Below are 25,320 nucleotides of genomic sequence, written 5' to 3' on the forward strand. Positions count from 1 at the left end.
CCTGGATATTCGCCAGGGCGACGGCTTCCGGGTAGCGGGTAGCGTAGTCCACCACAGTAAGTATATATTTCTTACCGGATGGACTGGGGTTAGGTAGGGGTCCTACCAGGTCGACTGCCACCCGGCTAAACGGTTCCTCGATTATGGGCAAAGGTGACAGTCGAGCTTTAGGGTGGTCCCCTCTCTTCCCTACCCGCTGGCATATGTCGCATGTACTGCAGTAGCGCCGCACATCCTGGGAAATCCCCGGCCAGAAGAAGGTCTGGGCTATCCGATAGGTTGTGCGGTTACCCCCCAAATGTCCTGCTAGGGGAATATCATGGCCAATTCAGAGAAGCTCCAACCGGTACTTTCTGGGTACCACTAGTTGGCGTTTCTGTGAAGGGGCACAGCCCTTCTTCCTACTCACAGTCAGTCGGTATAACCTGTCATGTTCCCATACAAAACGTTCATGCTCAGCCCCCCCACTAGCGGCTATCTCCCGGTACGTCTGTAGTGTGGGGTCCTCTCTAGTCTCCCTCCCAAACTCTTCTGGGGTGTCCCAAGTTAATGGCCTCTCCCTTATGTGTGACCTACGTGTCTGTGTGTTGCTTACCTGGGTCTCCCGGCCTGTGGTGGCGGCATCGGCAAGCCTGCTCTGGGCTCGGGTGGTTACGGGGCAAGCTGCATCTGTGGTGGGCAAGTAGGCTGAAGTCAGAGGGCCAATATCGTTGCCCAATACGACCTCAGCGGGTAAATTATCCATGATGCCCACCGTGGTCTTTCCTGACCCAACCCCCCAGTCCAAGTGCACCCGAGCTGTGGGTAAACGAAATACAGCCCCCCCCTGCAACACGGACAGCAACGGTGTGTTTGGCCAAATGCTCTGGTTTTACCAAGTGTCGCTGCACCAAAGTGATGGTAGCCCCCGTATCTCTCAATCCTTGGGCTATTTGTCCATTCACGCGTACCTCCTGCCTATGGTGCTGGCGATTATCTGGGGAGGCGGCCTGTATCGGATCCGCCTCATACAAGATGCCCAAGCATTCCTCGGGGCCCATCTCGGCCTCTATACAGTGGGCAGCAGAGGTACGTGTGGTGTTGTTCTCTGTGGGGTTGCGCCTCCAATTATTATTAGCGGCCGGCCCCAGCGGGCAATACCTTGCGATATGTCCAGGGTTGTGGCACCGGTGGCAGGTGACCCTAGGCGAGTCTTGGGGGTAGTTGTTGTGTCCTTGAGGGCGGGCTGGCCCTGGTGGTATGGGAGCCCGGAACTCTGGTCGGGACGAGGTAGCTTGGGAACGTTGCTCTACTTTGATAGCCGGCCTTGGAGTATTTTGGCTTACTCTCCTGCTTTCGGTGTACTCGTCTGCCAGCCGAGCTGCCTCCTTTAAGTTGCTAGGCCGTCTGTCCCTTACCCAATCCTGCAAGGCAGCAGATACCCCTTGGAAGAAGTGTTCTAATAGAAATAGTTGTAATACTTCTTCTCCCGTGTTAGCGCTGCATCCTTGCATCCAGTGTGATGCCACTCGCTGTAACCTATTAGCCCATTCCATGTGGGAGTCCACAGCTTTCTTTTTGGACTCCCCGAAGCGGCGACGGTATGTCTCTGGGGTTACAGCGTACCGGTGGAGCAGTGCCTCTTTTACCTTTTTATACTGCGCAATCTCTTCCGTATTAAGTGCTCGAAAAGCCTCATTTGCTTTTCCTGATAGCTTCCCCGCCAGAATAGTGACCCATTGGTCTGGTGGTATCTGGTGTAGTGAGCACTGCCGCTCAAAATCTGCCAAATATCCGTCAATTTCTTCCTCATTTTCTGCAAAAGCTTTAAATGCAGTAAATTGTATTTTCTTCTCTGCAGCAGCGGGTGGAGGAGTAGAAACTGTATGTGTACTGGCTTGTTTAGCTAATACATGCTCTGTTTCTTGTCTCCTCTTAGTCTCGATCTCCTCTTTTGCGTCCTTGAACAGCCTGTCTATTAGTTCCGTGGTTGTTTCTGGATACAAGGCTAATCTCCGCTGTACAATAGCAGTAAGTACATCTTCCTCGCTGACCGGTGCAATAGGTTCAGTTACCTCCATGGACCTATCCATTTCGTCCAGCTCCAGTAGGTCAGCTATCAGCTCTCTCCTTGGTCTGTTACTGGCACTCCTACCACGATTCTCCAATAGATCTTTCAGTGTGGGTCTTTTCAGCTTGGCATACTGAGACTCCATTCAGCACTTGCTCCTTGGATAAAATGACCATCCCACCGCTGCCACCAATGTAACGGCTACCCAGGTAGAGAGAGGGTATCTGCCGTTGGAGACGTCCTTTTCCTTGCAAGCTGCTGTGGAGAAGTAAAGCTGGTGTAATCCCATCCACGATATCCAGAGCGAGAATCAGGTTCAGCTGTAACAGGAGCAGAATAACATTCCCAAATAATCCCCTTCCAAGAACGAGACGAGGCTACGTTTTGAAGGGTCAAGATGAACTGAGGACTGGAACACCCAGCCTGCTTTTTATTAGGATAAGGTACACACAGGACACTCCCAGGGGGAGGATGAAAACAACCAATCATACGTATGGTAACACCCCCACGTCTCCTCCCCTCAGATAAACATATAACATAATTATAATGTCCACATTTTTACTCAAGTTCTGGATGTACCCCAAAACCAAGGGGTACACCTTTAAATCCGACACCGCTGGATAGCTCTCATTCCGGAGGGTAACATGTCCAAGAATCAGCTCATTCGGATGAATGGTTCGGGAGATATAGAGTTCCAAAGATTTGACCGACCGCACAGACCAACTAGCCGAAAATAGTTCCATAAGTTTTGGCCTTGCGGTCGGTCTCTGTTCGCACGGTAAAAAGATACGAAAATCTGGCCATCCATTCGAATCTCGGAGTTCGCTGAAATCCCCATAGACGATTAAGTAGAACTACCGAACGGTGGGGCGTTCAGTAGTTTCCGTACGAATTTATGGAAGTCTGGAGGACTCAGCGGTGTTCGCCTGTTTGTGTATCCGTTTTTAGTTCCATGCGGTTACAGGCAAACACCGCTGTTCGTGCGCAAGATGGCCGCGAACACGTGTAAAGTCCCGAAATGGCGGCCACCTATATTTTATACACGGAATTCGTACGGAATCATACGAACAGTTTTACTACCGAATCCCCCTATGTTGTACACCGTGAATTCACTTAAACCATGTGAACAGAGGAGAATGGAACGAAGAGAGGATTAAACTGTAATTCCCTTGCTTGCTTCACAGCCACCTGAGACTTGTAAGGATCTGTTACACTGGCGTCTTCTCACTGTGATTTTCACAGTGAGAAGCACGCAAGCGCCTCTAGCGGCTGTCAATGAGACAGCCACTAGAGGCTGGACTAACCCTCAGTGTAAACATAGCAGTTTCTCTGAAACTGCTATGTTCTAAAAAAAAAAAAAAAAAGGGTTAACCCTAGCAGGACCAGGCACCCAGACCACTTCATTAAGCTGAAGTGGTCTGGGTGCCTATAGTGGTCCTTTAAGACAAGAAACTGTTTTTTTTTTTTTTGCAATACTTTGCAGTGCAATTAACATATATTAAATGATATCCTTCTGATCACTCACTGGTCCACATCCAGTGGAAAGGCAAAATTGTCTGCCTGGGCTTCGATCTATCCTTGTAGCCGAAGTAGAATCACTGTAAATTACACCACCCGTTAATTCACTGTACAGGATACTGAACCTAATAGATCCTGTGTCCTAATCTATACAGTGGTTATATAGACCTGCTATGTTTATACAGGCCTTATTTGCAGGTTGTGATAACAGCAGTACATGCTTAATTTTAGTCAGGTGACTTTATTTACAGATAAAATATAACTTTATTTGCTGAAATAATCTTGCCATAAGGTTCACATTCTGCTGCTGTCTGGGGATTAGACATTCCCTAAAATACTAGTAGATGCTTTAAAAATACTCCATTACTATTTTGACCATTTAATGCATATTTTATTGTCATCATTGCGGTATGGAAAAAAAAAAATCATATCATATACTGCTGCTATCAACATATATTCTTTCAACTTTCTTGAAAAGTTTAAAGTATATGAGAAATACAAATTCTATAAATGTACTTTGTTTTCCTTTTTAGTTTATTACTGAAAACAATCAATACCTTAAACTGCTATTTTATTCTTATTTCATGTACTAGTTATGAATCCCTTGATTCAAATAAATGTTATGCTTTAATTTGTTTTTCCAATATAGTTTAGAAGCAGTTAATGTAATATATCTTTACTTTGCAATATTTTGATTAATCTAACAATGAAATGGAATTACAATTAATTATTTATAATAATATTGTGAAGTTATGCCATGATTTGGTATATGGCCAAATAAAACACTAAATAATGGATTATATACTTAAGTATTCCCTGCAGGCGTTGAACAAATAAACAGAGGCCCAGGGTTCATAGTGGTGGTGTATTTTTTCAGAATTCTTAAATTAGCATCTGATCCGCAGATTATACAGGGGCAGTGAATCTGTAGGCTCTCTCTCTAGTGATTCTGAAATTCTAGCTCAATTATCATAGGTTATGAAAGTAGAATAGAATAAAGATTGTATACTATGCTAATCTAAGGTTCACTACAATTTCACATTTAGCAGTTGTGCTGCGGACAGTCATAGTGTTAAATAAGATAGTCCATCCCAGCAATATCTGGTTTAAAAGGGACTCTCCAGACCCCTAAGTCACTTAGCTTGCTCTATTAGGGGTGATTAGGAGGTTCTCCCTTGTCTTAATTCCTAAAAGTGCATAGTTTAAGATAAATTGCCCTGTTATAAATTGACAGCCATGCCTGCCATTTTCAGCCACAGAAAGTGCTTCTTATTAAAGGGTTGCACCATTTGACTCATACACATGCATGTAACTCCACTTCCGAACGTGTCATTGGGGCTTCAGCCTGGAACAATAGACGCCAAATATGCACAGAATTGACATTGGCTAACCCGGAACTAATGCCAGCATGCCGAACATGCTTGCATCAGGCAGCAAATGGAGGCACAGAGCTCCCTCCGAGCCATCCATGTTCTCCATCCCCCTTAAGTTAGAGGATTTGATATCAGTGGAGGAGGATGGGACTGCAGGGAGAACTTGGCCTCACCTCTATTTCACATGAGGTTAGCGGCAATGGAAATGCATAGAGGTAACTGCTTGCATGCCACTATCTGTGCATTCTAACATAGGATCTGAAGTTGAATGATTTGGTAGCTTAAGAAGGGAGATGTTTAGTACAATGCCCCTATCATTTAGCAAAATTAAATGCCTTGTTCACCCTTGTGAGCCAGTTCTTTACATATTTTTCTTACAGGGGGAGTGCCAAGTGATTTGGGATATATATATATATATATATATAATCAAAAATTACTGACCGCACTCCAAGGACTTGTAAAGATACGTAAAAAGTAATACTTAACTTCTATTAATTCATAGTAAAAGAAGTTGACGTTTCATCAGGACAGACAAAAAGTGTTACACATACCCTCCACACAATATATACCCTACTAAAATATCAAAGTTATCAGACTTACCCCTCACAGATGTGTGGCATCCGTAGCTGGAGTGAGGCACGCATGAACTTGACTGCTGACCCGGACCAAAAACCCCCACCACCCGTTGTCCAATAAATACACAGCAACCTTTTGTATGGCAACGGCCACAGCTTTATTAATAGATTATTGCCAGCGTCCACAACCTGTCAGCTGTTGGGGGATTACCAACAGACCGCTCTATCAAAATGAATCACTAGTCCGGAGCAGCCTGCCCCCGCCATCCGCTCTCAGCTGGCTGCGACTCCCCAAGCCGCTTGGGCACTTCCTTCCAATTCTCTTCGCTGGCCAGGACTACCACCACCACGGTGCCTACCTGCCAACTCCCCTGGGAGGGACCACACCCCCCCAGCCAGCACCTAGTCAATACCAGCCTGTAACCCGGCATTTAGGATATCCAACTGTATCAGGGAGAGGTGTACCCCATCCCTACGCATAAGGTTGGAGTTGTCTCCTTCAAGTTCCGTGTGCCTAACGGCAAACCCGGCGATGCAGCGAACAAATTTTCCAATGGCAACGTTGAGCTTGCGTCTACTACGCTCCAGGCACGCATGAACTTTACTGTCCACGAGAATACACTGTATTCTACTATGTAGTCGCGGCTCTTATAATTACCTCTGTAGCTCGTATTCCATATATGGACTGCAACACACTCTTACATTTAACAAGTGAAGGGGGCATATACATAAACATTAAACCCATAAGGAGCATATAGCAAAGTTAATAAACCAGTGATCATAAAATATCACTATTTCAAATGTGTAATAAAAACAATTTAACACAATGAATCTATTGGACCAAAGTCCTAAAAAAGATCCTAAGGTTAAAAAATGATGTTCACATAAAAACATACAAGTGTACAGAAAGTAATATATATACATATATACATAGAGACTAGGGGTATCAAGCAGCTTCTAGGATAAATTAGTGTAGCGATCAACTTTTAAATCATGATGAACTATATAGTGTAGTGCTTAATGCTACAAAAATAGCAGTTTCTGAGAAAAGGGGAGCAGTGTATCTACACACTGTATAATCAGGAGGACTATAAACCTATCCAAAGCTGTTAGGTATTAAATATATATAGTATTTAGTGTACATTCTAGTTACAACATGATTTTGTAAGTGAGCAATGTTGAGTTTTTTGAGATTTTGAATTAGCAGTAGGAATGTCCTCTGTGTGAAGGTACAAGTTATATATATATAGATAGATAGAGATATATATAGATATATATATCTATATATAAGTGTGTTGGCTATAAAAATAGCAACAAATATCCAGGAGCTGTCTAAGGAAGTGAATGTAGTAATAAAACCTTGTTTAAGAATACACACTAATTTTTTGTGGATATAAAATACACAGAAATATCTTCGGTGTTTAATATGAGAGATAATTTGTATGGCCTAAGAATCCAGTTCCATGTACTGGCTTTGCTAGAATATAACATATATTGTATATTGGTTTTTGCCTGTTAATAATTGATACAGACATAACGATTTTAAGCATTTTTGCTACTTTCTTTTATCCTTATAAAAGTAGAATATCTGGCAAGGGGTCAAATCTGCCCTGAGATATTTTTCCTCCCAGTGTTAAGGACAGGACCGGTGCTAGGATTTTTAGTTACACAGGCGAAGATGCATTTTGGTGCCCCCCATCCTCGTTCAAAATAAGGTTCATACAAAAACAGAAATAATCATACAGACACAGACAGAGACATACATGCAGGCATATAGACATACATACAGAGGCATACCGTCATACAGACACATACATACATACATAGACATACTGAAACATACATACAGAGACATCCAGGCATACAGACACATACATACATACATACAGGCATACAAAGACATACACGCATACAGAGACATACCGTCATACAGACACATACATATATACAGGTATACAGAGACATACAGGCATACAGACACATACGTACAAAGACATACAGGCATACAGACACATACATTTGTACATACAGAGACATACAGGCATACGGACACATACATTTGTACATACAGAGACATACAGGCATACAGAGACATACAGGCACATACATGCATACAGAAACATACATACAAAGGCATACAGAGACATACATACATACATACATACAGAGACATACACAATTACATACTTACATCAGTTCAATCTTGTCCCCTGGATGCATGCTGACTGGCTCCTTGGAGTCCTGTCCTGCAGCCCAGCCCCATCACATATCCTCGCCCCCTCCACACAGCCTGCGGCAGACACCAGGGTAGGTGCAGTGGCGTACACATGACCCATGGAGCCCCAGTGCGCAAAGTAATGCTTTCCTATGGGCGGTTTGAATGCATGCGCGGCAAGAGCATTCGGAGCTGAGAGGCGGAGGGATCCCCAGCGCCAAGGGAGTCCGGCGCTACAGAAAGGTAAGTGCTGAAGACACACACACACACACTCTCACGAACAGATGCATACACACCAGCTAACAGACACACACATTTACTGACAGACACACTCAGCGACAGACATACATACACTCTCACTGACAAACACACACTCACTAACAGACATCAAACAGACTCACTAATACACACACAAACACACTCAGTAAGAGACACACAGTAACACACTTACTGACACTCACTAGCAGACACACTCACTGACACTCACTAGCAGACTCACTAGCAGACACACTCACTGACACTCACTAGCAGACACACTCACTGACACTCACTAGCAGACACACACACACACTCACTGACACTCACTAGCAGACACACACACACACTCACTGACACTCACTAGCAGACACACACACACACTGACACTCACTAGCAGACACACACACTAACACTAACATGTTTTTTTTTTTAATTTAATCCCCCAGCCTCCTTACCTTTTTGGAGTGCTGAAGGGATTCCCTGGGGTCCAGTGGTGCTGCTGGGCTCCTGGGCTCCTTGGCTCCCTGGCTGGCTGTCTCCCTTGGTGGCTGTCTCCCTTGGTGGCTGTCTCCCTTGGTGGCTGTCTGTCGGGCTGGCGGGCGGGCGCGAGGGAGCACTCTCCCATGTGTGCTTCCTCTTCAGCTCCCCCGCGCACCGCGTAGGGATGCCGGCGCCGGAAGATGACGTCATCTTCCGGCTCCGGTATCAGTATGCGGCGCGCGAGGGAGCTGAAGAGGAAGCACACATGGGAGAGTGCTCCCTTGCGTGCCCGCAGAACCGGGCGCTCTGCCACACTACAATAGGTCGTCGGTTGGAGGGGAGCGCAGTGCGGTCAGCCTGATTTTGCGCCCCCAGGGCGGTGCGGTCTGGGCCGCCTTATGGTAGCGCCGGCCTTGGTTAAGGATTCTTATGCCATACAAATTATCTCTCATATTAAACACCTAAGATATTTCTGTGTATTTTATATCCACTAAATTCTAGTGCGGAACGCTATAGTCAGCTAAATTACTTTAGCTAAATAAAGCAGTTTTAGTGTATAGATCATTCCCCTGCAATTTCACTGCTCAATTCACTGTCATTTAGGAGTTAAATCACTTTGTTTCTGTTTATGCACTTTCAAACAGGTGTAATTTACCTTAAATAATTGTATCTTAATCTCTAAATTGAACTTTAACCCCTTAACGCCGTTACGGCGTGCTATGCCGTCACGGGTTAAGTGGGCTTTAAAGCCGTTATGACGGCATAGCACGCCGTAACGGCTTGCAGCCCCAGGAGGTAAGAAGTACTTACCTCCGCCGCGATCCGCTTCGGGAGGACTGCCTCACAGCCCAGGCAGCCCTCCCACGGCAAATGAGGCCCCCGGGGGCCATGTGATCGCTCTCAAAGAGCGATCACATGGCCCCCTATAGCTGGCTGTGGATCTGCCAGCAGGGGGACTGTTTGAAATATCAGACAGTCCCCCTGCTGGTGGGAAGTATAAAAAATAAATCAAACACAAGTGTAAAAATAAATTAAATATATTTTTATATATATATAATATGTATATATATTATATATATAATATATATACATATTATATATATGTAACGTCATGCAAAGTGTATTTTAATATTAATATAAGTATATATATTAATATTAAAATACACTTAGAATGACGTTACATATATATAATATGTATATATATTATATATATAATAGATGTACATATATATATTGTATATAAATACGTATAATTAAAATAATAAATAAATAAAATATTGAAACAAAATTTAATATAAATTATATATGCATATGTAATTTCATTCTAACTGTATTTTGTTATTAATATATATATATATCGGTAACAAAATACACTTAGAATGACATTCTATATATATCTATATATATATAAAATACAAATAACCGCAAATATATATATATAGATAAATACATATAATTACATAAAAGATTACATTAGTATACACGTAGAATTTAAATACCTATAAATGCATATATATTAAAATTCTACATGTATATTTAAATAATCTTTTAACGTAATTATGTGATTTGATTAATTAAAATTTGATTGACATGCCTGACAACACAGGGAGAAAGTGCAGAGAATTTAATTTGCAAGCACTATATTTGACCCTGTAACTCTCCAAGACACCATAAAACCTGTACATAGGGGGTACTGTTTTACTCGGGAGACTTCGCTGAACTCAAATATTCGTGTTTCAAACTGGTAAATTGTATTACAATGATGATATTTTAAGTAAAAGTGACGTTTTTTGCATTTTTTTACAAGCGAACTGCACTTTTATGGTCTATATTATTGTTGTAATGTGTTTTACTGTTTTAAAACACTAATATTTGTGTTTAGTGAAGTCTCCCGAGAATAACAGTACCCCCCATGTACAGGTTTTATGGTGTTTTGGAAAGTTAGAGAGTCACATATAAGGCTTGCATTTCATTTTTTTCACATTGAAATTTGCCAGATTGGTTATGTTGCCTTTGAGAGCGTATGGTAGCCCAGGAATGAGAATTACCCCCATGATGGCATACCATTTGCAAAAGTAGACAACCCGAGGTATTGCAAGTGGGGTATGTCCAGTCTTTCTTAGTAGCCACTTAGTCACAAACACTGGCCAAATATTCGTTTTTTGCTTTTTTCACACAAAAACAAATATGAACACTAACTTTGGCCAGTGTTTGTGACTAAGTGGCTACTAAAAAAGACTAAACATACCCCACTTTCAATACCTTGGCTTGTCTACTTTTTCAAATGGTATGCCATTATGGGGGTAATTCTCATTCCTGGGCTACCACACCGTCTCAAAGGTAACATTACCAATCTGGCAAATTTCAATTTGAAAATGTAATGTTCTATATTTGACCCTGTAACTTTCCAAAACAACATAAAACCTGTTAATGGGGGGTACTGTTGTACTCGTGAGACATAGCTGATTACAAATATGTGCATTTTTTTTGCAGTAAAACCTAACAGTATTATGACATTCACAGTTAAAATGTCAGACAAAAATGCAAATTTAAAAAAAAATCTTATTTTCTCACATTTTTTTTACTTTTATTCATAATAAATGATGTTCCATATATGAATAGTTAATGATAGATTAAAGCCCTGTTTCTCCTGAACAAAATGATATATAATAAGTGTGGGTGCATATAATTTGAAAGAGGGGAACTACGGGTGAACAGACACATAGCGCAAATTCCAGTTTTTGTTTACGTTTTGTTTTGATCAGAACGTGCACTATTGACTCCGTCCTGAAGGGGTTAATCACATACAAGAGGCTCTTTCAGGGTTTAGCAAGCTATTAACATAGCAGGGGATAAGAAAATCTTAATTAAACAGAACTTGCAATAAAGAAAGCCTAAATAGGGCTCTCTATACAGGAAGTGTTTATGGAAGGCTGTGCAAGTCACATGCAGGGAGGTGTGACTAGGGTTCATAAACAAAGGGATTTAACTCCTAAATGGCAGAGGATTGAGCAGTGAGGCTGCAGGGGCATGTTCTATACACCAAAACTGCTTCATTAAGCTAAAGTTGTTCAGGTGACTATAGTGTCCCTTTAAACAAAGTTTTATTACTACATTCACTTCCTTAGAAAGTTCTTAGATATTTGTTGCTATTTTTATAGCTAACACACTTGATATATACTGTCTCTATAGGTTTTTGGTGAATCCCTATTTTTCCAGTTTTAGAGCTTTCCATTTATGGTCTTATTCCCTCTTTTTCCTATACATTCTATACGTAGATATCAGATATATATATATATATATAGTGTTATATAATATAAGAGGATCAGTTTATTGTACATTAACAACAATGAATGTTTAGAAGATAAATGTGTTTACTTCCTCCAAGATGGCTTCTGTTTAGCAAATTGTATGGCTGCAGCTGCTTCCACAATGCCTTCTGTGTATCCCTAAGGGATGCTGTGCACATCATATAGAGGAGGAGGTAATCACTGCATTTTGAGGAGTTTGCACATGGGTAAAATAAATGTATAAGTAACCATTTTGCATAGAGACAGAATGTTTGTACTCTAAATGCCAAACTGAAGTAGATTGAAAACCAAATTGCAAATTTGTAAGCTAAAATAGTCTGACTATGACTACCACTAGTTTGGAGATTTTTTCCAAATAATTTCTTGTGATCTAAAATTTGCAATTATGTTTTCAAATCACCATACATCAGTTTTTAGTGAATAAACCCTAATCTTTTCTGATATCATTTACACCATGAAGGACGGAAATCCTGCAGCGCCTGCAAGGTCCCTCTGCTCAAGAAAGCACATGTACAGACCTGACTGAAGTTTGCCAATGAACATCTGAATGATTCTGAGGAGAACTGGGTGAAAGTGTTGTGGTCAGATGAGACCAAAATCGAGTTCTTTGGCATCAATTCAACTTGCCGTGTTTGGAAGAGGATGAATGCTGCCTATGACCCCAAGAACACCATCCCCACTGTCAAACATGGAGGTGGAAACATTATGCTTTGGGGGTGTTTTTCTGCTAAGGCGACAGGACAACTGCACCGCATCAAAGGAACGGGGCCATGCACCGTCAAACCTTGGGTGAGAACATCCTTCCCTCAGCCAGGGCATGGAAAATGGGTCGTGGATGGGTATTCCAGCATGACAATGACCCAAAACACACAGCCAAGGCAACAAAGGAGTCTCCAGACCTTAATCTCATAGAAAGTCTGTGGAGGGAGCTGAAGGTTCGAGTTGCCAAACGTCAGCCTCGAAACGAAAATTAGTGGAGAGGATCTGCAAAGAGGAGTGGGAAAAAATCCCTCCTGAGATGTGTGCAAACCTGGTGGCCAACTACAAGAAACGCCTGACCTCCTTGATTGCCAACAAGGGTTTTGCCACCAAGTACTAAGTATTCGAAGGGGTCAAATACTTATTTCACTCATTAACATGCAAATAGATTTTTTACTTTTTTTAAATGAGTTTTCCTGGATTAATTTTTTTGTTATTCTGCCTCTCACTGTTAAAATACACCTACCATTAAAATTATAGACTGATCATTTCTTTGTCAGTGGGCAAACGATCAAAATCAGCAGGGGATCAAATAAATATATATATATATATTTCATTGATATTTTATTGAAATTCAAGTGTGATATAAAGATTAAAGCAAGACTGAGTAGGGACTACAGAAATGGGGAAAAACAAAAACAAATATTAAATCATTTGTGGATGCCTTGTTTTGCATGCCATCCCTGTTGCTTTGACAGCTTTGAATATATCAAAACCTTGAGGCAGCAGATCCTAGAAACAAGGTAAGCAGGTACCTTGAAATTGTAAAGTAAAAGGCATCTGTATCTCACAATATAATAATTATTTCAGTCTTTTACTGTCAATCTACTTGGATCATGGACTTTATGGTAGATCAGATGGAGACCGTTAAACAACTTCTAGTTTATGTATTTATATCAATCTCTATTGTGAGTGGTAGCATAAGCAGTACAAGCTAACACATGAAAATATCACCTGTTATATAGTTCCCATGACATTAATAAAAACCTATTCTGATGCAAAGTTCTGCCAGTGGAACAATTTGCAAGCGTTAGTTTCCATGGTGATTGCTCCAATTTAGTAAATTGCCCCAGTATAGTATTTTTATGCATGACTCCCAGCATTTTAAAAATCTAATAATGGTTCCAAATGTATCTTCACATATTTAAAGCATTGCAGAATGTTTGGGTGCTTTTAGACAAAGTGACATCTTAAGTAATAATTGAAAGATCTAGCAGCAAGCAATCTGTGGCTTCCTATTTAGGACTTGCAGGGCCTGTGCACCCCTCCTTTATTTATACTATTTTTTTCTAAGCAAATTAGTATCTTGTTGCTTCATCTTTTATTCCATGCTCTTTTCTTTCCCGCCACCCTTTGCAATGTTTTCTTCCTTCTCTGATGTGGCTCATTACATAACTACGGCAGATCCTGGTTGGGGAAATCCTGCTTCAGGCATGTCGCACGGTCTTTTGAAGTTGCCTCCCCCGGACTCCTATCCCTCAGCAACTTCCCACGCTGAGATGTCTATGCTTTAACCCCTGGAGGCAGGAGGGATGACCGTTTCTCGTTCTCCCCTCCTTATCTTCCTCGATAAGGAGCTGTGCGTGGGTTATGGTGACAGGAGGAGTGAGTGAAGAGAGGAATCAAATATAAAAGCACTTTTCATTCCCCCAGCAGTTTAATAGTGAGAAGGCAAAGAGAGATTTATTATCTCACCACAGAGACACATAGGAAAGGACTGTATAAAAATGCATTTTAATGTTCGCGTTTGAAGGCTCATTAAGCAGATCTAGCTCAGAGTTTCAGCTGCTGTGATTACTGGGGGTTACAGTTTGACAACAGCTGGGGAGAATGTATTTGGTTAACCTTGATTTTGAAGCTAAAACCGAAAGACAATGATTCCAAGAACCTATGCTTCCCTATCACGCATCTTTGAAAGAGTCAAATGTTAAATTTTGTGTGTGTGTGTGTGTGTGTGTATATATATGTGTGTGTGTGTATATATATATATATTTATATATATATATATAAACAAATTCGAGGTCTGGCACTCTACCTTACTTGCTTCACTTGTTCAAAAAAATGCCTTGGTGCTGCAGAGCGTTGTTATGTAGAAAATAAAGATTCAGAGCACTCCAAAGGTCTTAGTGAAAAAAATATACTTTATCTGTGTAGAAAGATCTTTCTACACAGATAAAGTATATTTTTTTCACTAAGACCTTTGGAGTGCTCTGAATCTTTATTTTCTATATATATATATATAAATTTATATATATATATATTTCCTTAAGAAGATAATGATATAACATGACTATAAATCTGTGTCATACCTTTCTTCCTTCAATTCTCTTAATAGGGCTTCAAAGAATTATGGTGGCCTAATGTACTTTCCAATTGGGTAGCAGCTTGTGTGCGCACCCAAGTAGTTTTTAAATAGTTGTGCTGTTGTTTAAGGTATATTGTGATGTGGATTCATTAATCTGGGAATTATGGTAAAATGAAAACAGAATTTGTTAAATCTAGGCTAAAAAAAAGCCATGTTAAAATTATAACATTGTTGGAGAATATTTTTAACTACGGTAGCTATTCTGGCTTCAATGTTCAGTTGAAGACTATGGAGCTAAAAAGACACAGCTATGTATTTAGAACATTGCCATAGAAAATTAATGTTTTAAATTCCAAGCATGGCTTATTTTATTGATCCATAAATAAATATTTTGAGCTTAATATGAACCAATCTGAAATAAGGCTACATTGAAAAAGCTCGACGACGTTACAATGGAATTTTTAAAAAGACAGTTTCAGGGAGTATATAACTTCAAGATGTAGTGCACTGTAATGTCTAAAAGGGTTATTTACTAAAGAGAGAATTCAATGTGCATTTCAAATTTAAGGTAATTCTAGTCAAAATGCAAAGGTTCTCTAAGTCAGCTAGGTTTCAGTTTAAAGGACCACTATAGTGCCAGGAAAACATACTCGTTTTCCTGGCACTATAGTGCCCTGAGGGTGCCCCCACCCTCAGGGACCCCCTCCCGCCGGGCTCTGGGGAGAGGAAAGGGGTTAAAACTTACCTTTCTCCAGCGCCGGGCGGGGAGCTCTCCTCCTCCGATCCTCCTCCTCTCCTCCCATTCGGCTGAATGCGCACGCGCGGCAAGAGCTGCGCGTGCATTTAGCCGGTCTCATAGGAAAGCATTATCAATGCTTTCCTATGGACGCTTGCGTGCTCTCACTGTGATTTTCACAGTGAGAATCACGCAATCGCCTCTAGCGGCTGTCAGTGAGACAGCCACTAGAGGATTTAAGGGCTGGATTAACCCATTTATAAACATAGCAGTTTCTCTGAAACTGCTATGTTTATAAAAAAAATGGGTTAACCCTAGCTGGACCTGGCACCCAGACCACTTCATTAAGCTGAAGTGGTCTGGGTGCCTATAGTGGTCCTTTAACTATTTTGGCTTTAAATTTGAAATTCACTTTGCGGTTCGTAACCGCATAAGTTTAATTTAAACCCCCTTAACACTTTGTCCTCCTAACAATTCAACAATGTACCGACATCTGTCATTTAGAACAGTACTATAATGCAGCAACATTATGTTGACCTTTTTAAAGTGATTCAAGGAGATGGAGATTAATTGGAAAATAAATTAGTTAATTGGAAAGATGTTGATTATTCCTTATATATCCATAAAAATGTGCTCAGGTCATTTTCTGGCTTAAACAGATTAGTTTGTGGTCTCTCGGAGTTTAGAGAAGGCACCTCCGTGTTGAGGTCGGTATGCTAGATTGCACATTTAGATATTTTTCTAGAATTACTCCTTATAAATAACTCCATCAGATTAAGTAAAGTGTCACTAATCTGGTGATCATCATTCTTTTATAGAATACACCTTGTATTTGAGCAACAAAATGGAAATCAGTATGGCACAATATAAAGTGTGAGTAATTTATGAAGTGCATTTGTGGGGAAAAGTTCTAAATGTTGAGCAGTCACCATGGAAACCAATGGAATGTTTCTTATGATTGTCATTTCTAGAACTTTGCTATCTCTGTGTTGTACATTGCTATTGAAAGCATACTACATTCTTTATTGTATAATTTGTATGCATGAAATTATCCACCAGCAGAAGATCGTGTGCCATAATGTTTTCAACAGTAGCAGTTAACAGGGATAAAGCCTGCTTTGTGGTCCTTTGCATTATAGAATATTACCTGTTGTGTTTCTCTGTTACAGGAGTGGGCAGATTCATGTTGTCGAGGAATAAGGAGTGCTCATGCCTATATCCTCGTTTATGACATATGTTGCTTTGACAGCTTTGAATACATCAAAACCTTGAGGCAGCAGATCCTAGAAACAAGGTAAGCCGGGACCTTGAATGTGTACAGTACGTGGTTCTGACTAACCTGTGATGCTGTGACATGCACTTGCTGTACCTTTTTTATTATTAGTGTTCATTTATTTTCCACCAACCAATTCCACGGGGCACTCTAAGCACCATAACCACTACAGTTGATTGTGTAGTGGTTAATGTCTATCAGCTGTATTTAAATGATTGGGCATGGCCAATATCAAAACTGCCGACACCTCTTCATAATTGCTTATACATTTAAACATGTCCATGGCGTGGAATGCAGTGCAAATTGTAAAAGATAAAAGACAGAAACAGTTTACACCCAGAATCCCCTCCCCATGTCTTCTGCATTTTGTGCTTTAGCGACACCTATTCACTCCTCCAATAACCCAGATACTCAGGTTAAATAGGAGAAAAGGTTACCCTCCTAATTTAACCTTTAGTTAAACCTCACAATCATGGTTATCATAAAACAGGGACTGTCAGAGCACCAAGGGAAGAAATAAAATAGAAAATATATGTCATAAAAAGAATAGAAAGAAAGATAACAACTCCATAAGAATTCACAGTAAACAAATGTGTTGATGCCACTGTACCAAAATAGTAATGTATAATGTAAACTAAATACCTAATCATGACAAAAGAAAAATCAGATAAAATAAAATTGAAAAGAAAAAGTAAAGGGACACTATAGTCACCAAAACAACTTGAACATTATAAAGGAGTTTTGGTGTATAGATTATACCCCTGAAGGATAATTTCTCTGCTATTTAGGATTTAAATCACTTTTGTTTCTGTCCATGCAGCCCTGGACACACATCTTTTATCGGAGACTGTTAAATGAAATTCACTGCTTACAAAACTATTTGCAGGTTGAACACCACATTTATAAGTGCCAGGTCTAAATAACTCATTCCTATCAGTAGTACGTGTATCCACAGACTAAAACAAAGTTCCTTAAAGGAACACTATAGTGTTAGAAATACAATTGTGTATTCTAATGCTATAATGTCCTAGTCACTATTTAGGTCATTTCCCCACCCCCACAAGGGTTAAAAAGATATTTAGCTTCTTTTTATCCCACGCCACGCTGCTGTCTTCCTCAGCTGGCTCAACCTCTTTGGCCGAAATCATCAATCTTGATGATCTCAGCCAATCCAATGCTTTCCCATAGAAAGATATTAAGAGTCTAATGTGCATGCGTGGCAAAATGCAGCGCTGCCACAATCAGATGGTCTCTATGAGATTATCTAATTAAAATAGCCGAGTTTAACTAGACTATTTCCATGGAAGTGCTTCTAGTAGTTGTCAGGTTTAAAATAAGAGGGACATGGAATCCAGACCACTTCATTGTGATGAAGTGGTCTGGTTGCCTATAGTGTCTTTTCAAACTGGGTGTCCTCCTAGCCACAGCTTTACAACCCACTACGATATAATGACACAATGTAAATAATCATTTTAAATACCCCTTATCTGGCTAAACGGTGGACTCAAATGTGACAAATACTGGAGAACCTCTATTAACAGCATATTCACATTTATGTGTCACAGAGGATACTGATTTACCAGTAGTTGATTGACCTCTATATCAATATAAGGGTGACACTGAAAGCCCTTGACAAATCCTGCATAGAATAATCGTGAGCAAGCAATCTTTTCTCTCAATTCATATGAGTCACATGTAGGGAGGTGTGATTAGAGCTGCATAAACAAAGTGATTTTACTCCTACATAGCAGACAATTGAGCAGTGAAACAACAGGAGAATGATCTATACACCAAAACGGTTTCATAAGCTAAAGTGGTTTTGATGACTATAATGTCCCTTTAATTTCTTGACAGAGTACATTGTTGATCTTGAGACAAGTTTTGGATGTCTATTGATATCTAATCCCTATGCAACTTTAGTTTTCTTACTAGCTGTAATTTCCAGGCTTTGCTGATATTTCGTATCAACTGCAAGCACGGCATGTTGGATATCCGTTTATAACCTTTCCCTAGTTTGTAAGAGACAATTATTATTATTTTTGACCCTCAATCATCTGCTTAGAAAGCCCCAATAGTGCATGCACAACAACATGAGAGTATCCAATAGTCAGAGAATGTATTCATTTCTTAAATTGTCACCACTGGACCACGATCATAATTGAACAAGTCAATTTAAGCCATTAAGGTGCTGAAACAAAGAAAATCACTATAGTGAATTAGCTGAAAGACTGCCTAAACATATGAAAATTGTGTCGGCAAATAAATAGCTTTACATTACATTTTGCTGAAACATTATTATTATTTTATTATTTATATAGCGCCATCAAATTCTGTAGCGCTGTACAATGGGTGGACTAACATACATGTAATTGTAACCAGACAACTGGACATACAGGAACAGAGGGGTGGAGGGCCCTGCTCCATGAGCTTACATTCTAGAGGGAGTGGGGTATAGTGGCACAGAGGGTAAAAGTAGGGATATGAAGTAGGTTGTTAGAAAAGTATTAAAGGACCACTATAGCGCCAGGAAAACATACTCGTTTTCCTGGCACTATAGTGCCCTGAGGGTGCCCCCACCCTCAGGGTCCTCCTCCCGCCAGGCTCTGGGGAGAGGAAAGGGGTTAAACACTTACCTTTCTCCAGTGCCGGGCTGGGAGCTTTCCTCCTCCTCTCCTTCTTCCTCGCGACGTCATCGGCTGAATGCGCATGCGCGGCAGGAGCCGCGCGCGCATTCAGCCAGTCTCATAGGAAAGCATTATCAATGCTTTCCTATGGACGCTGGCGTCTTCTCACTGTGATTTTCACAGTGAGAAGCACGCAAGCGCCTCTAGCGGCGGTCAATGAGACAGCCACTAGAGGCTGGATTAACCCTCAGTATAAACATAGCAGTTTCTCTGAAACTGCTATGTTTATAAAAAAAAAAAAAAAAAAAGGGTTGATCCTAGATGGACCAGGCACCCAGACCACTTCATTAAGCTGAAGTGGTCTGGGTGCCTATAGTGGTCCTTTAATTGAGGGCTTAGTAGGTCATTTTTGACAGTTGCAGGAGAGGAGTCATGGAGGGTGGGTGATGAAAACCTGCTAACAGTTTAATTGATATGCTTTCTTGAAGAAGTGAGTTTTCAATGATTTTTTTTTTTTTTTTTTTTTGAATGAGTGGAGACTGGGTGAAATTCGTACGGAGAAGGGAAGGGAGTTCCACAGAAGAGGTGCAGCCCTGGAAAAGTCTTGGAGGCGAGCGTTAGAGGTGGGAGTACGGACAGAGGATATACGTAGGTCTTTGGCAGAGCGTAGGGGCCTCGACGGGACATACTTGTGTATTAGGGAGGATAGGTAGGTTGGAGCAGCATTATGTAGGGACTTGTAAGCAAGCAACAGAATTTTAAATTGAGCCCTATACCTAACTGGAAGCCAATGCAGGGACTGACAGAGCGGGGAGGTGTGAGAGCTGCGGGTGGACAGGAAAATGAGCCTCGCTGCCGCATTCATTATAGATTGCACCGGTGGGAACACGTAAGACCACTGAGAAGAGTATTGCAGTAGTCCAGGCGAGAGAGAACAAGAGCATGGACCAGCAGCTTAGCCGCATCCGGGGTTAAATAGGGGCGGATGCGCGCTATGTTTTTGATAAGGAAGCGTCAGGATTTGACGATTGATTGGACATGAGGGGTGAAGGAGAGGTTGGAGTCAAAAAGAACACCCAGGCAGCGAGCCTGCGAGGTAGAGGTGATGGTAGCGCCGTTGACTTGGAGGGAGACAGACACGGGAGTAGTAACACTTGAGGGAGGAAAGACCAGAAGTTCTGTTTTGGGCAAGTTGAGTTTAGGAAGTGAGCAGCCATCCATTTGGAAATCGAAGAGAGGCAGTCAGAGACACGAGTCAAGATGGGCGGAGAGAGATCAGGAGAGGACAGGTAGATTTGCATGTCATCTGCATAGAAATGCTAACGGAAGCCAAAGGAGCTGATGAGTTTACCAAGGGAGCCAGTGTAGATAGAGAATAGTAGGGGACCAAGGACAGAACCTTGGGGGACGCTGACAGAGAGTGGTTGGGGGGAAGAGGCAGAGTCAGAGAAAGAAACGCTGGGAGAGGTAGGAGGAGCACCAGGAGAGAGCAGTATCCCGTAGACCAAAATTACGGAGAATGCGAAGAAGATGTTGATGATCAACAGTGTCAAAGGCAGCAGAAAGATCAAGGAGAATTAGGATAGAGTAATGGCCGCAAGATTTAGCAGCAATTAAATTGTTGGATACTTTGGTCACAAATATGTCTAGTTTATGATTGCTTAGTGCAGCCATTGCATGAAGTACTTTTCACTTTGAAAAAATGATCACTTGTTTTATATATATATATATATTTTAAATATTTTATTTGGTTAGTGGTGCCCAAACCTTTGCATACAGGTGTAAGTGCATAACCATCATCCCTGGACCTCCATAAAGCTGCATTGGAGTGGTTTGAAAAAAAACGGAGGTCCTCATCTGAACCCATATCTCGGTCACTCTGCAGCCTCACTGAGAATATGGAAAGGACATGTCTACATTTTAACTAGGAATCCATCGAACCTAAACAGCAGTGATAGGCTGAGAGCCCACGGTTGTGTTCACCCAACAAAATGTATAGTAGCAAACAGAAGCAAACCAATATAGTACATTCTGAAAGCCATGTCAGCAAACTTACAATGTCAATGCGAATGAGATAGAACAAAAACCTCAAGGGAATCTTATATAGTGAGAAGAGTGAAAAGGCCAACTAGTGGTAGTGGAATACAAAAAACTAAGTTGAAAGAGTGTGGTTTAGTTGTTTGAATAGTATTCCTAATGGGTTAGGGAGCCATTGAAGGTCTTTTGACAGTGGCGCAGAAGATGAGGAGATGGGTCCCAGTACACTTTTTGCAGCCAAACTGGTCGATGCATTTTAGGATTACTTAGAAGCTATTCATTCATTGATTATCTAAAGTGTACATTGATTAAACATTGCAATCAGTCTTTATTTCATATATGTGATCGATGGTGCTCTCTGTTCTTTTATGCCACTAAATAACTATACTTTTTAGAACACTGTAAGGTGAAGCAACACAAATTTTAAAATGTTTATTCTTTTGGGGCCAAAATGTGGTTGAACGCTGATCAATCACAGATCTGCTTTGGTTTATTGTTTGTCAGTGGCAAGTTTGTCCACACGTGGCTGAAACTATCCATCTTCATCTGACGGACATTTAGCTGATTCACATTCATTAATTTTTTTTGTCTTTGTTGCAGAGTTATTGGAACTTCTGAGACTCCCATTATCATTGTTGGTAACAAGCGCGATCTGCAGAAAGGGCGTGTCATCCCACGATGGAATGTGTCACATCTGGTGAAAAAGACCTGGAAATGTGGTTACATTGAGTGCTCTGCAAAGTATAACTGGCACATACTCCTACTGTTCAGTGAACTGCTCAAAAGTGTGGGCTGTGCACGTTGTAAACATGTTCATGCTGCAATACGCTTCCAGGGGGCTCTGCGACGCAACCGCTGCTCAGTCATGTGAGGATCTACTTTGTACATTGAGAGATCTGAATTTGGATGTTACCTTCAATAAATTGGTTGGGTGGCTGTGTGGGAATTCTTCCAGTTAATGAACACAGGATACACACAGTTAATTGCACTTCCTTTGGGGGAGTTATTCGGTTCTGTGAAGTATCAAAGGAGTCTTTCACTGGTTGAAAAGTGTGACCTTTATAAAACCATTACCGGTGAACAAATTCTATAATAGCACAGCATCTGCCCTCTAGGTTAAGTGGCATTAAATAAACTCATGTAGTCTGACTTGGACAAATTAATTTGGAATTCAGAATCACATAGTTCTCATTTATTCTTTTTTGGCTTTGATACAGATCTGCCCAGTGTCTTAGAACCTTCATGAAAGGAATGTTGGGTGGCACAATTGCAGCCAAATATTCGACCTCTCAGGTGGAAGGACAATTGTTGCGTTTTGCTGAGAGAAGAATCTTGCTCTTGTTTTGATCTCACACTTCCACTGCTTGTTACAGGGTATGTGGTCCCACAAATGTTAAAGTGACCTTGTTAGTGGCATTTCCACTATTTGCCTATGTATTAAACCCTACCGCATCTACAACTTCAGCTTTGCATTATAATTACATTTTCAGCATAATTCAAGTAATTTTGCCAAGCTATGTTTCATACATAGATCCATTGTTGAAATGTTACAAATAAAGTCACTTCAACATTAGCAGGGCTACTTTTATTTTGATATATCAAGCATATTCTGTGCGTCTGTTAGTCACTTCTCTACCAAAAGGAAGGGCAATAAAATGGGCCCTGGGCGATTCTGTGTGGTTTTCCTTTTCTCAGTCACCTATTGGATACCCATTTCATACTTGGAGTGCCAGACATACTGCATCTAATGACACACAAAGGATTTAATGACCCACTACATATAAGTAAAAAATAAATTCACACCAAACAAGGTACATAAGTGTAGTTGCCGAATTAACACTAACCGTCTGTTCTTTGTCTGCATATCTTCTTTAACTCATGCTCAGTTGGTGTTGAACTGTTCATGCCATGTTCTACCATATACAAGTTCCTTAAACTGAAGACTAGAGCTGTCATTTAACCAATAGGTGTGGCGACCACACTAACAAAATGGCTGTGAATGTCATTCAGTAAGTTTTGACATATACAAAACAACCAATATGGTGGGACATTTATTAAGGCAAACACAGGTGCTATTCTGGGTCATAAGAGCTAAATAAATAGCAATCACCATGAAAACCAATAGAATGTTTCTTAAAGGGCTGTTGTTTAGTCAGTCAGTCATGTCCGACTCTGCGTGACCTTATGGACCATAGCACGCCAGTTACATCTGTCAATCACTGCCCCTCTGAGCTCCAACAACTTCATGTTCGTGGCTTCAGTTACCTTCAGTTTTTGGTCAGAGTAACCCTTTCTATACTGGTGCCCCTCCCAAAGTTTTCCCTGCTTCCTATTCCTACCTTGTTCACATCACTCCTCACTTGAAATGAACGGATTCCAGGGAGAGCGGCAAAGAGGGGGAGGCCATGTCGTCATTGCTAAACACACAGAATTAATATATGGCACCCGAAACTCTTGTTCCAGGCTAGCTATTAATGCCCCAATGATACACCCAGAGGTAGCGTTACACCTCTAGCAGCAGAGGGGATAAACTCTATGTGCAGAATTTCATTGCTCTTCATTTGCACTCATGAAGAGTGCAAAATAACCCCCAGTTTGCCTTTATAAATGTTTCTCATGAAATGTTATCTGCTGTGCTATGCTGTTCCCACTGCAAAGTCTAATGAACCCACAATACAACTGACTCAAAATAAGATAAGATACCATAATTTGGAATCCTAAACATGGAGGCATGCACTAACTAGAAAACAAAATGAATAGCACAACAAGAACTACCTGAATCTTACTAGATGCCCAAGTCTGCGTTATGCTGCAGAAATTGCCATATCACTCATGTAACCAGGCCCTGTGTGACTACTAGGCGAATTAGGCATTTGTCTAGGGTGCCCTGACCTGCAAGGCGCAGTTGCTGGGTGACCTGCAAGAGGGAGCTCACTGCATAGAGCCCCCCTTTTGCCGGTTACTTCATGTAGCATGTCTGCATCCTTTGCCCTGTATAACAGGAAGATGCTCACAGGTAGCAGCAAACCGCTTCCTGTCAGACCAGGAAGAGGAAACAAGATCCTCTACTGCAGTCTGTTGCTCAGCCATGCTTCATGGAGGGAGGTTAGCAGCAGGCATAGGCAGGGAGAAACTATAAAAGGGAGGGGGGTGGACAAAGAAACGCACAAAGGGACAGAATGGGAGAGACACTCAGAGGGGCTGGGTGGGACAAAGACACACAAAAGGGCTGGGTGGGACAAAAAGACCCACCAAGGGGCTTGGGGAGAAACAAACCCACAAAGGGGCTTGGGGAATAAGAGAAACTCAAAGGGGCTTGGGGGTCACAAAGAGACACAGAGGGTCTGAGGAAGTAGGAAAAGACACGCACAGAGGGGCTATGGGAGCAAAGAGACACACAGAGCGAAGGGGGACAATGAGACACAAAGGGTGGCTTGGTTTAAAGAAAGAGACACACAAAGGTGCTTGTAGGGAAGAGACACAGAGGGGCTGGGTGAAGAAAGACACAGAGGGATGGTGGACAATTAGACACACTAAGGTGCTTGTAGGGAAGATACACACAGAGGGACTGGGTTAACAGAGACACAGAGGGATGGGGGGACGATGAGACACACAAAGAGGCCGAGGGGGAGAGACACACAAAGGGGCTGGGGGAAGAAAGAAGCACACAAAGCTTGCTTCTTTTTTTTGGGTGGTTTGCAAATACTTGGACTTGCCTGGGGTGCAAAATAGTGTTGCACTGGCCCTGCATGTAGCACTAGCTCTCACTTTCTCTGCGAGAAGCATAACACACTTCTAAACCCTTA

The 25,320-nt window shown here is 41.4% G+C and overlaps 1 protein-coding gene across 1 annotated transcript in view; it reads left to right on the top strand.

Annotated features, from left to right (window-relative positions):
* Positions 1-23,181, top strand: part of RASL10B (RAS like family 10 member B) — a 153,242-nt gene extending 130,061 nt beyond the window's left edge. Inside the window, exons 3-4 of the mRNA XM_063456652.1 lie at positions 16,750-16,874; positions 22,115-23,181. Coding sequence (XP_063312722.1) covers positions 16,750-16,874; positions 22,115-22,385 — 396 coding nt within the window. The 3' untranslated portion in view covers positions 22,386-23,181. The remainder of the gene's footprint in view (positions 1-16,749; positions 16,875-22,114) is intronic.
* Positions 23,182-25,320: the final 2,139 nt, after the last annotated feature.

This window comes from Pelobates fuscus, chromosome 1 (genome assembly GCF_036172605.1).
Source record: "Pelobates fuscus isolate aPelFus1 chromosome 1, aPelFus1.pri, whole genome shotgun sequence".
In the NCBI taxonomy this organism is placed as follows: Eukaryota; Metazoa; Chordata; class Amphibia; order Anura; family Pelobatidae; genus Pelobates; species Pelobates fuscus.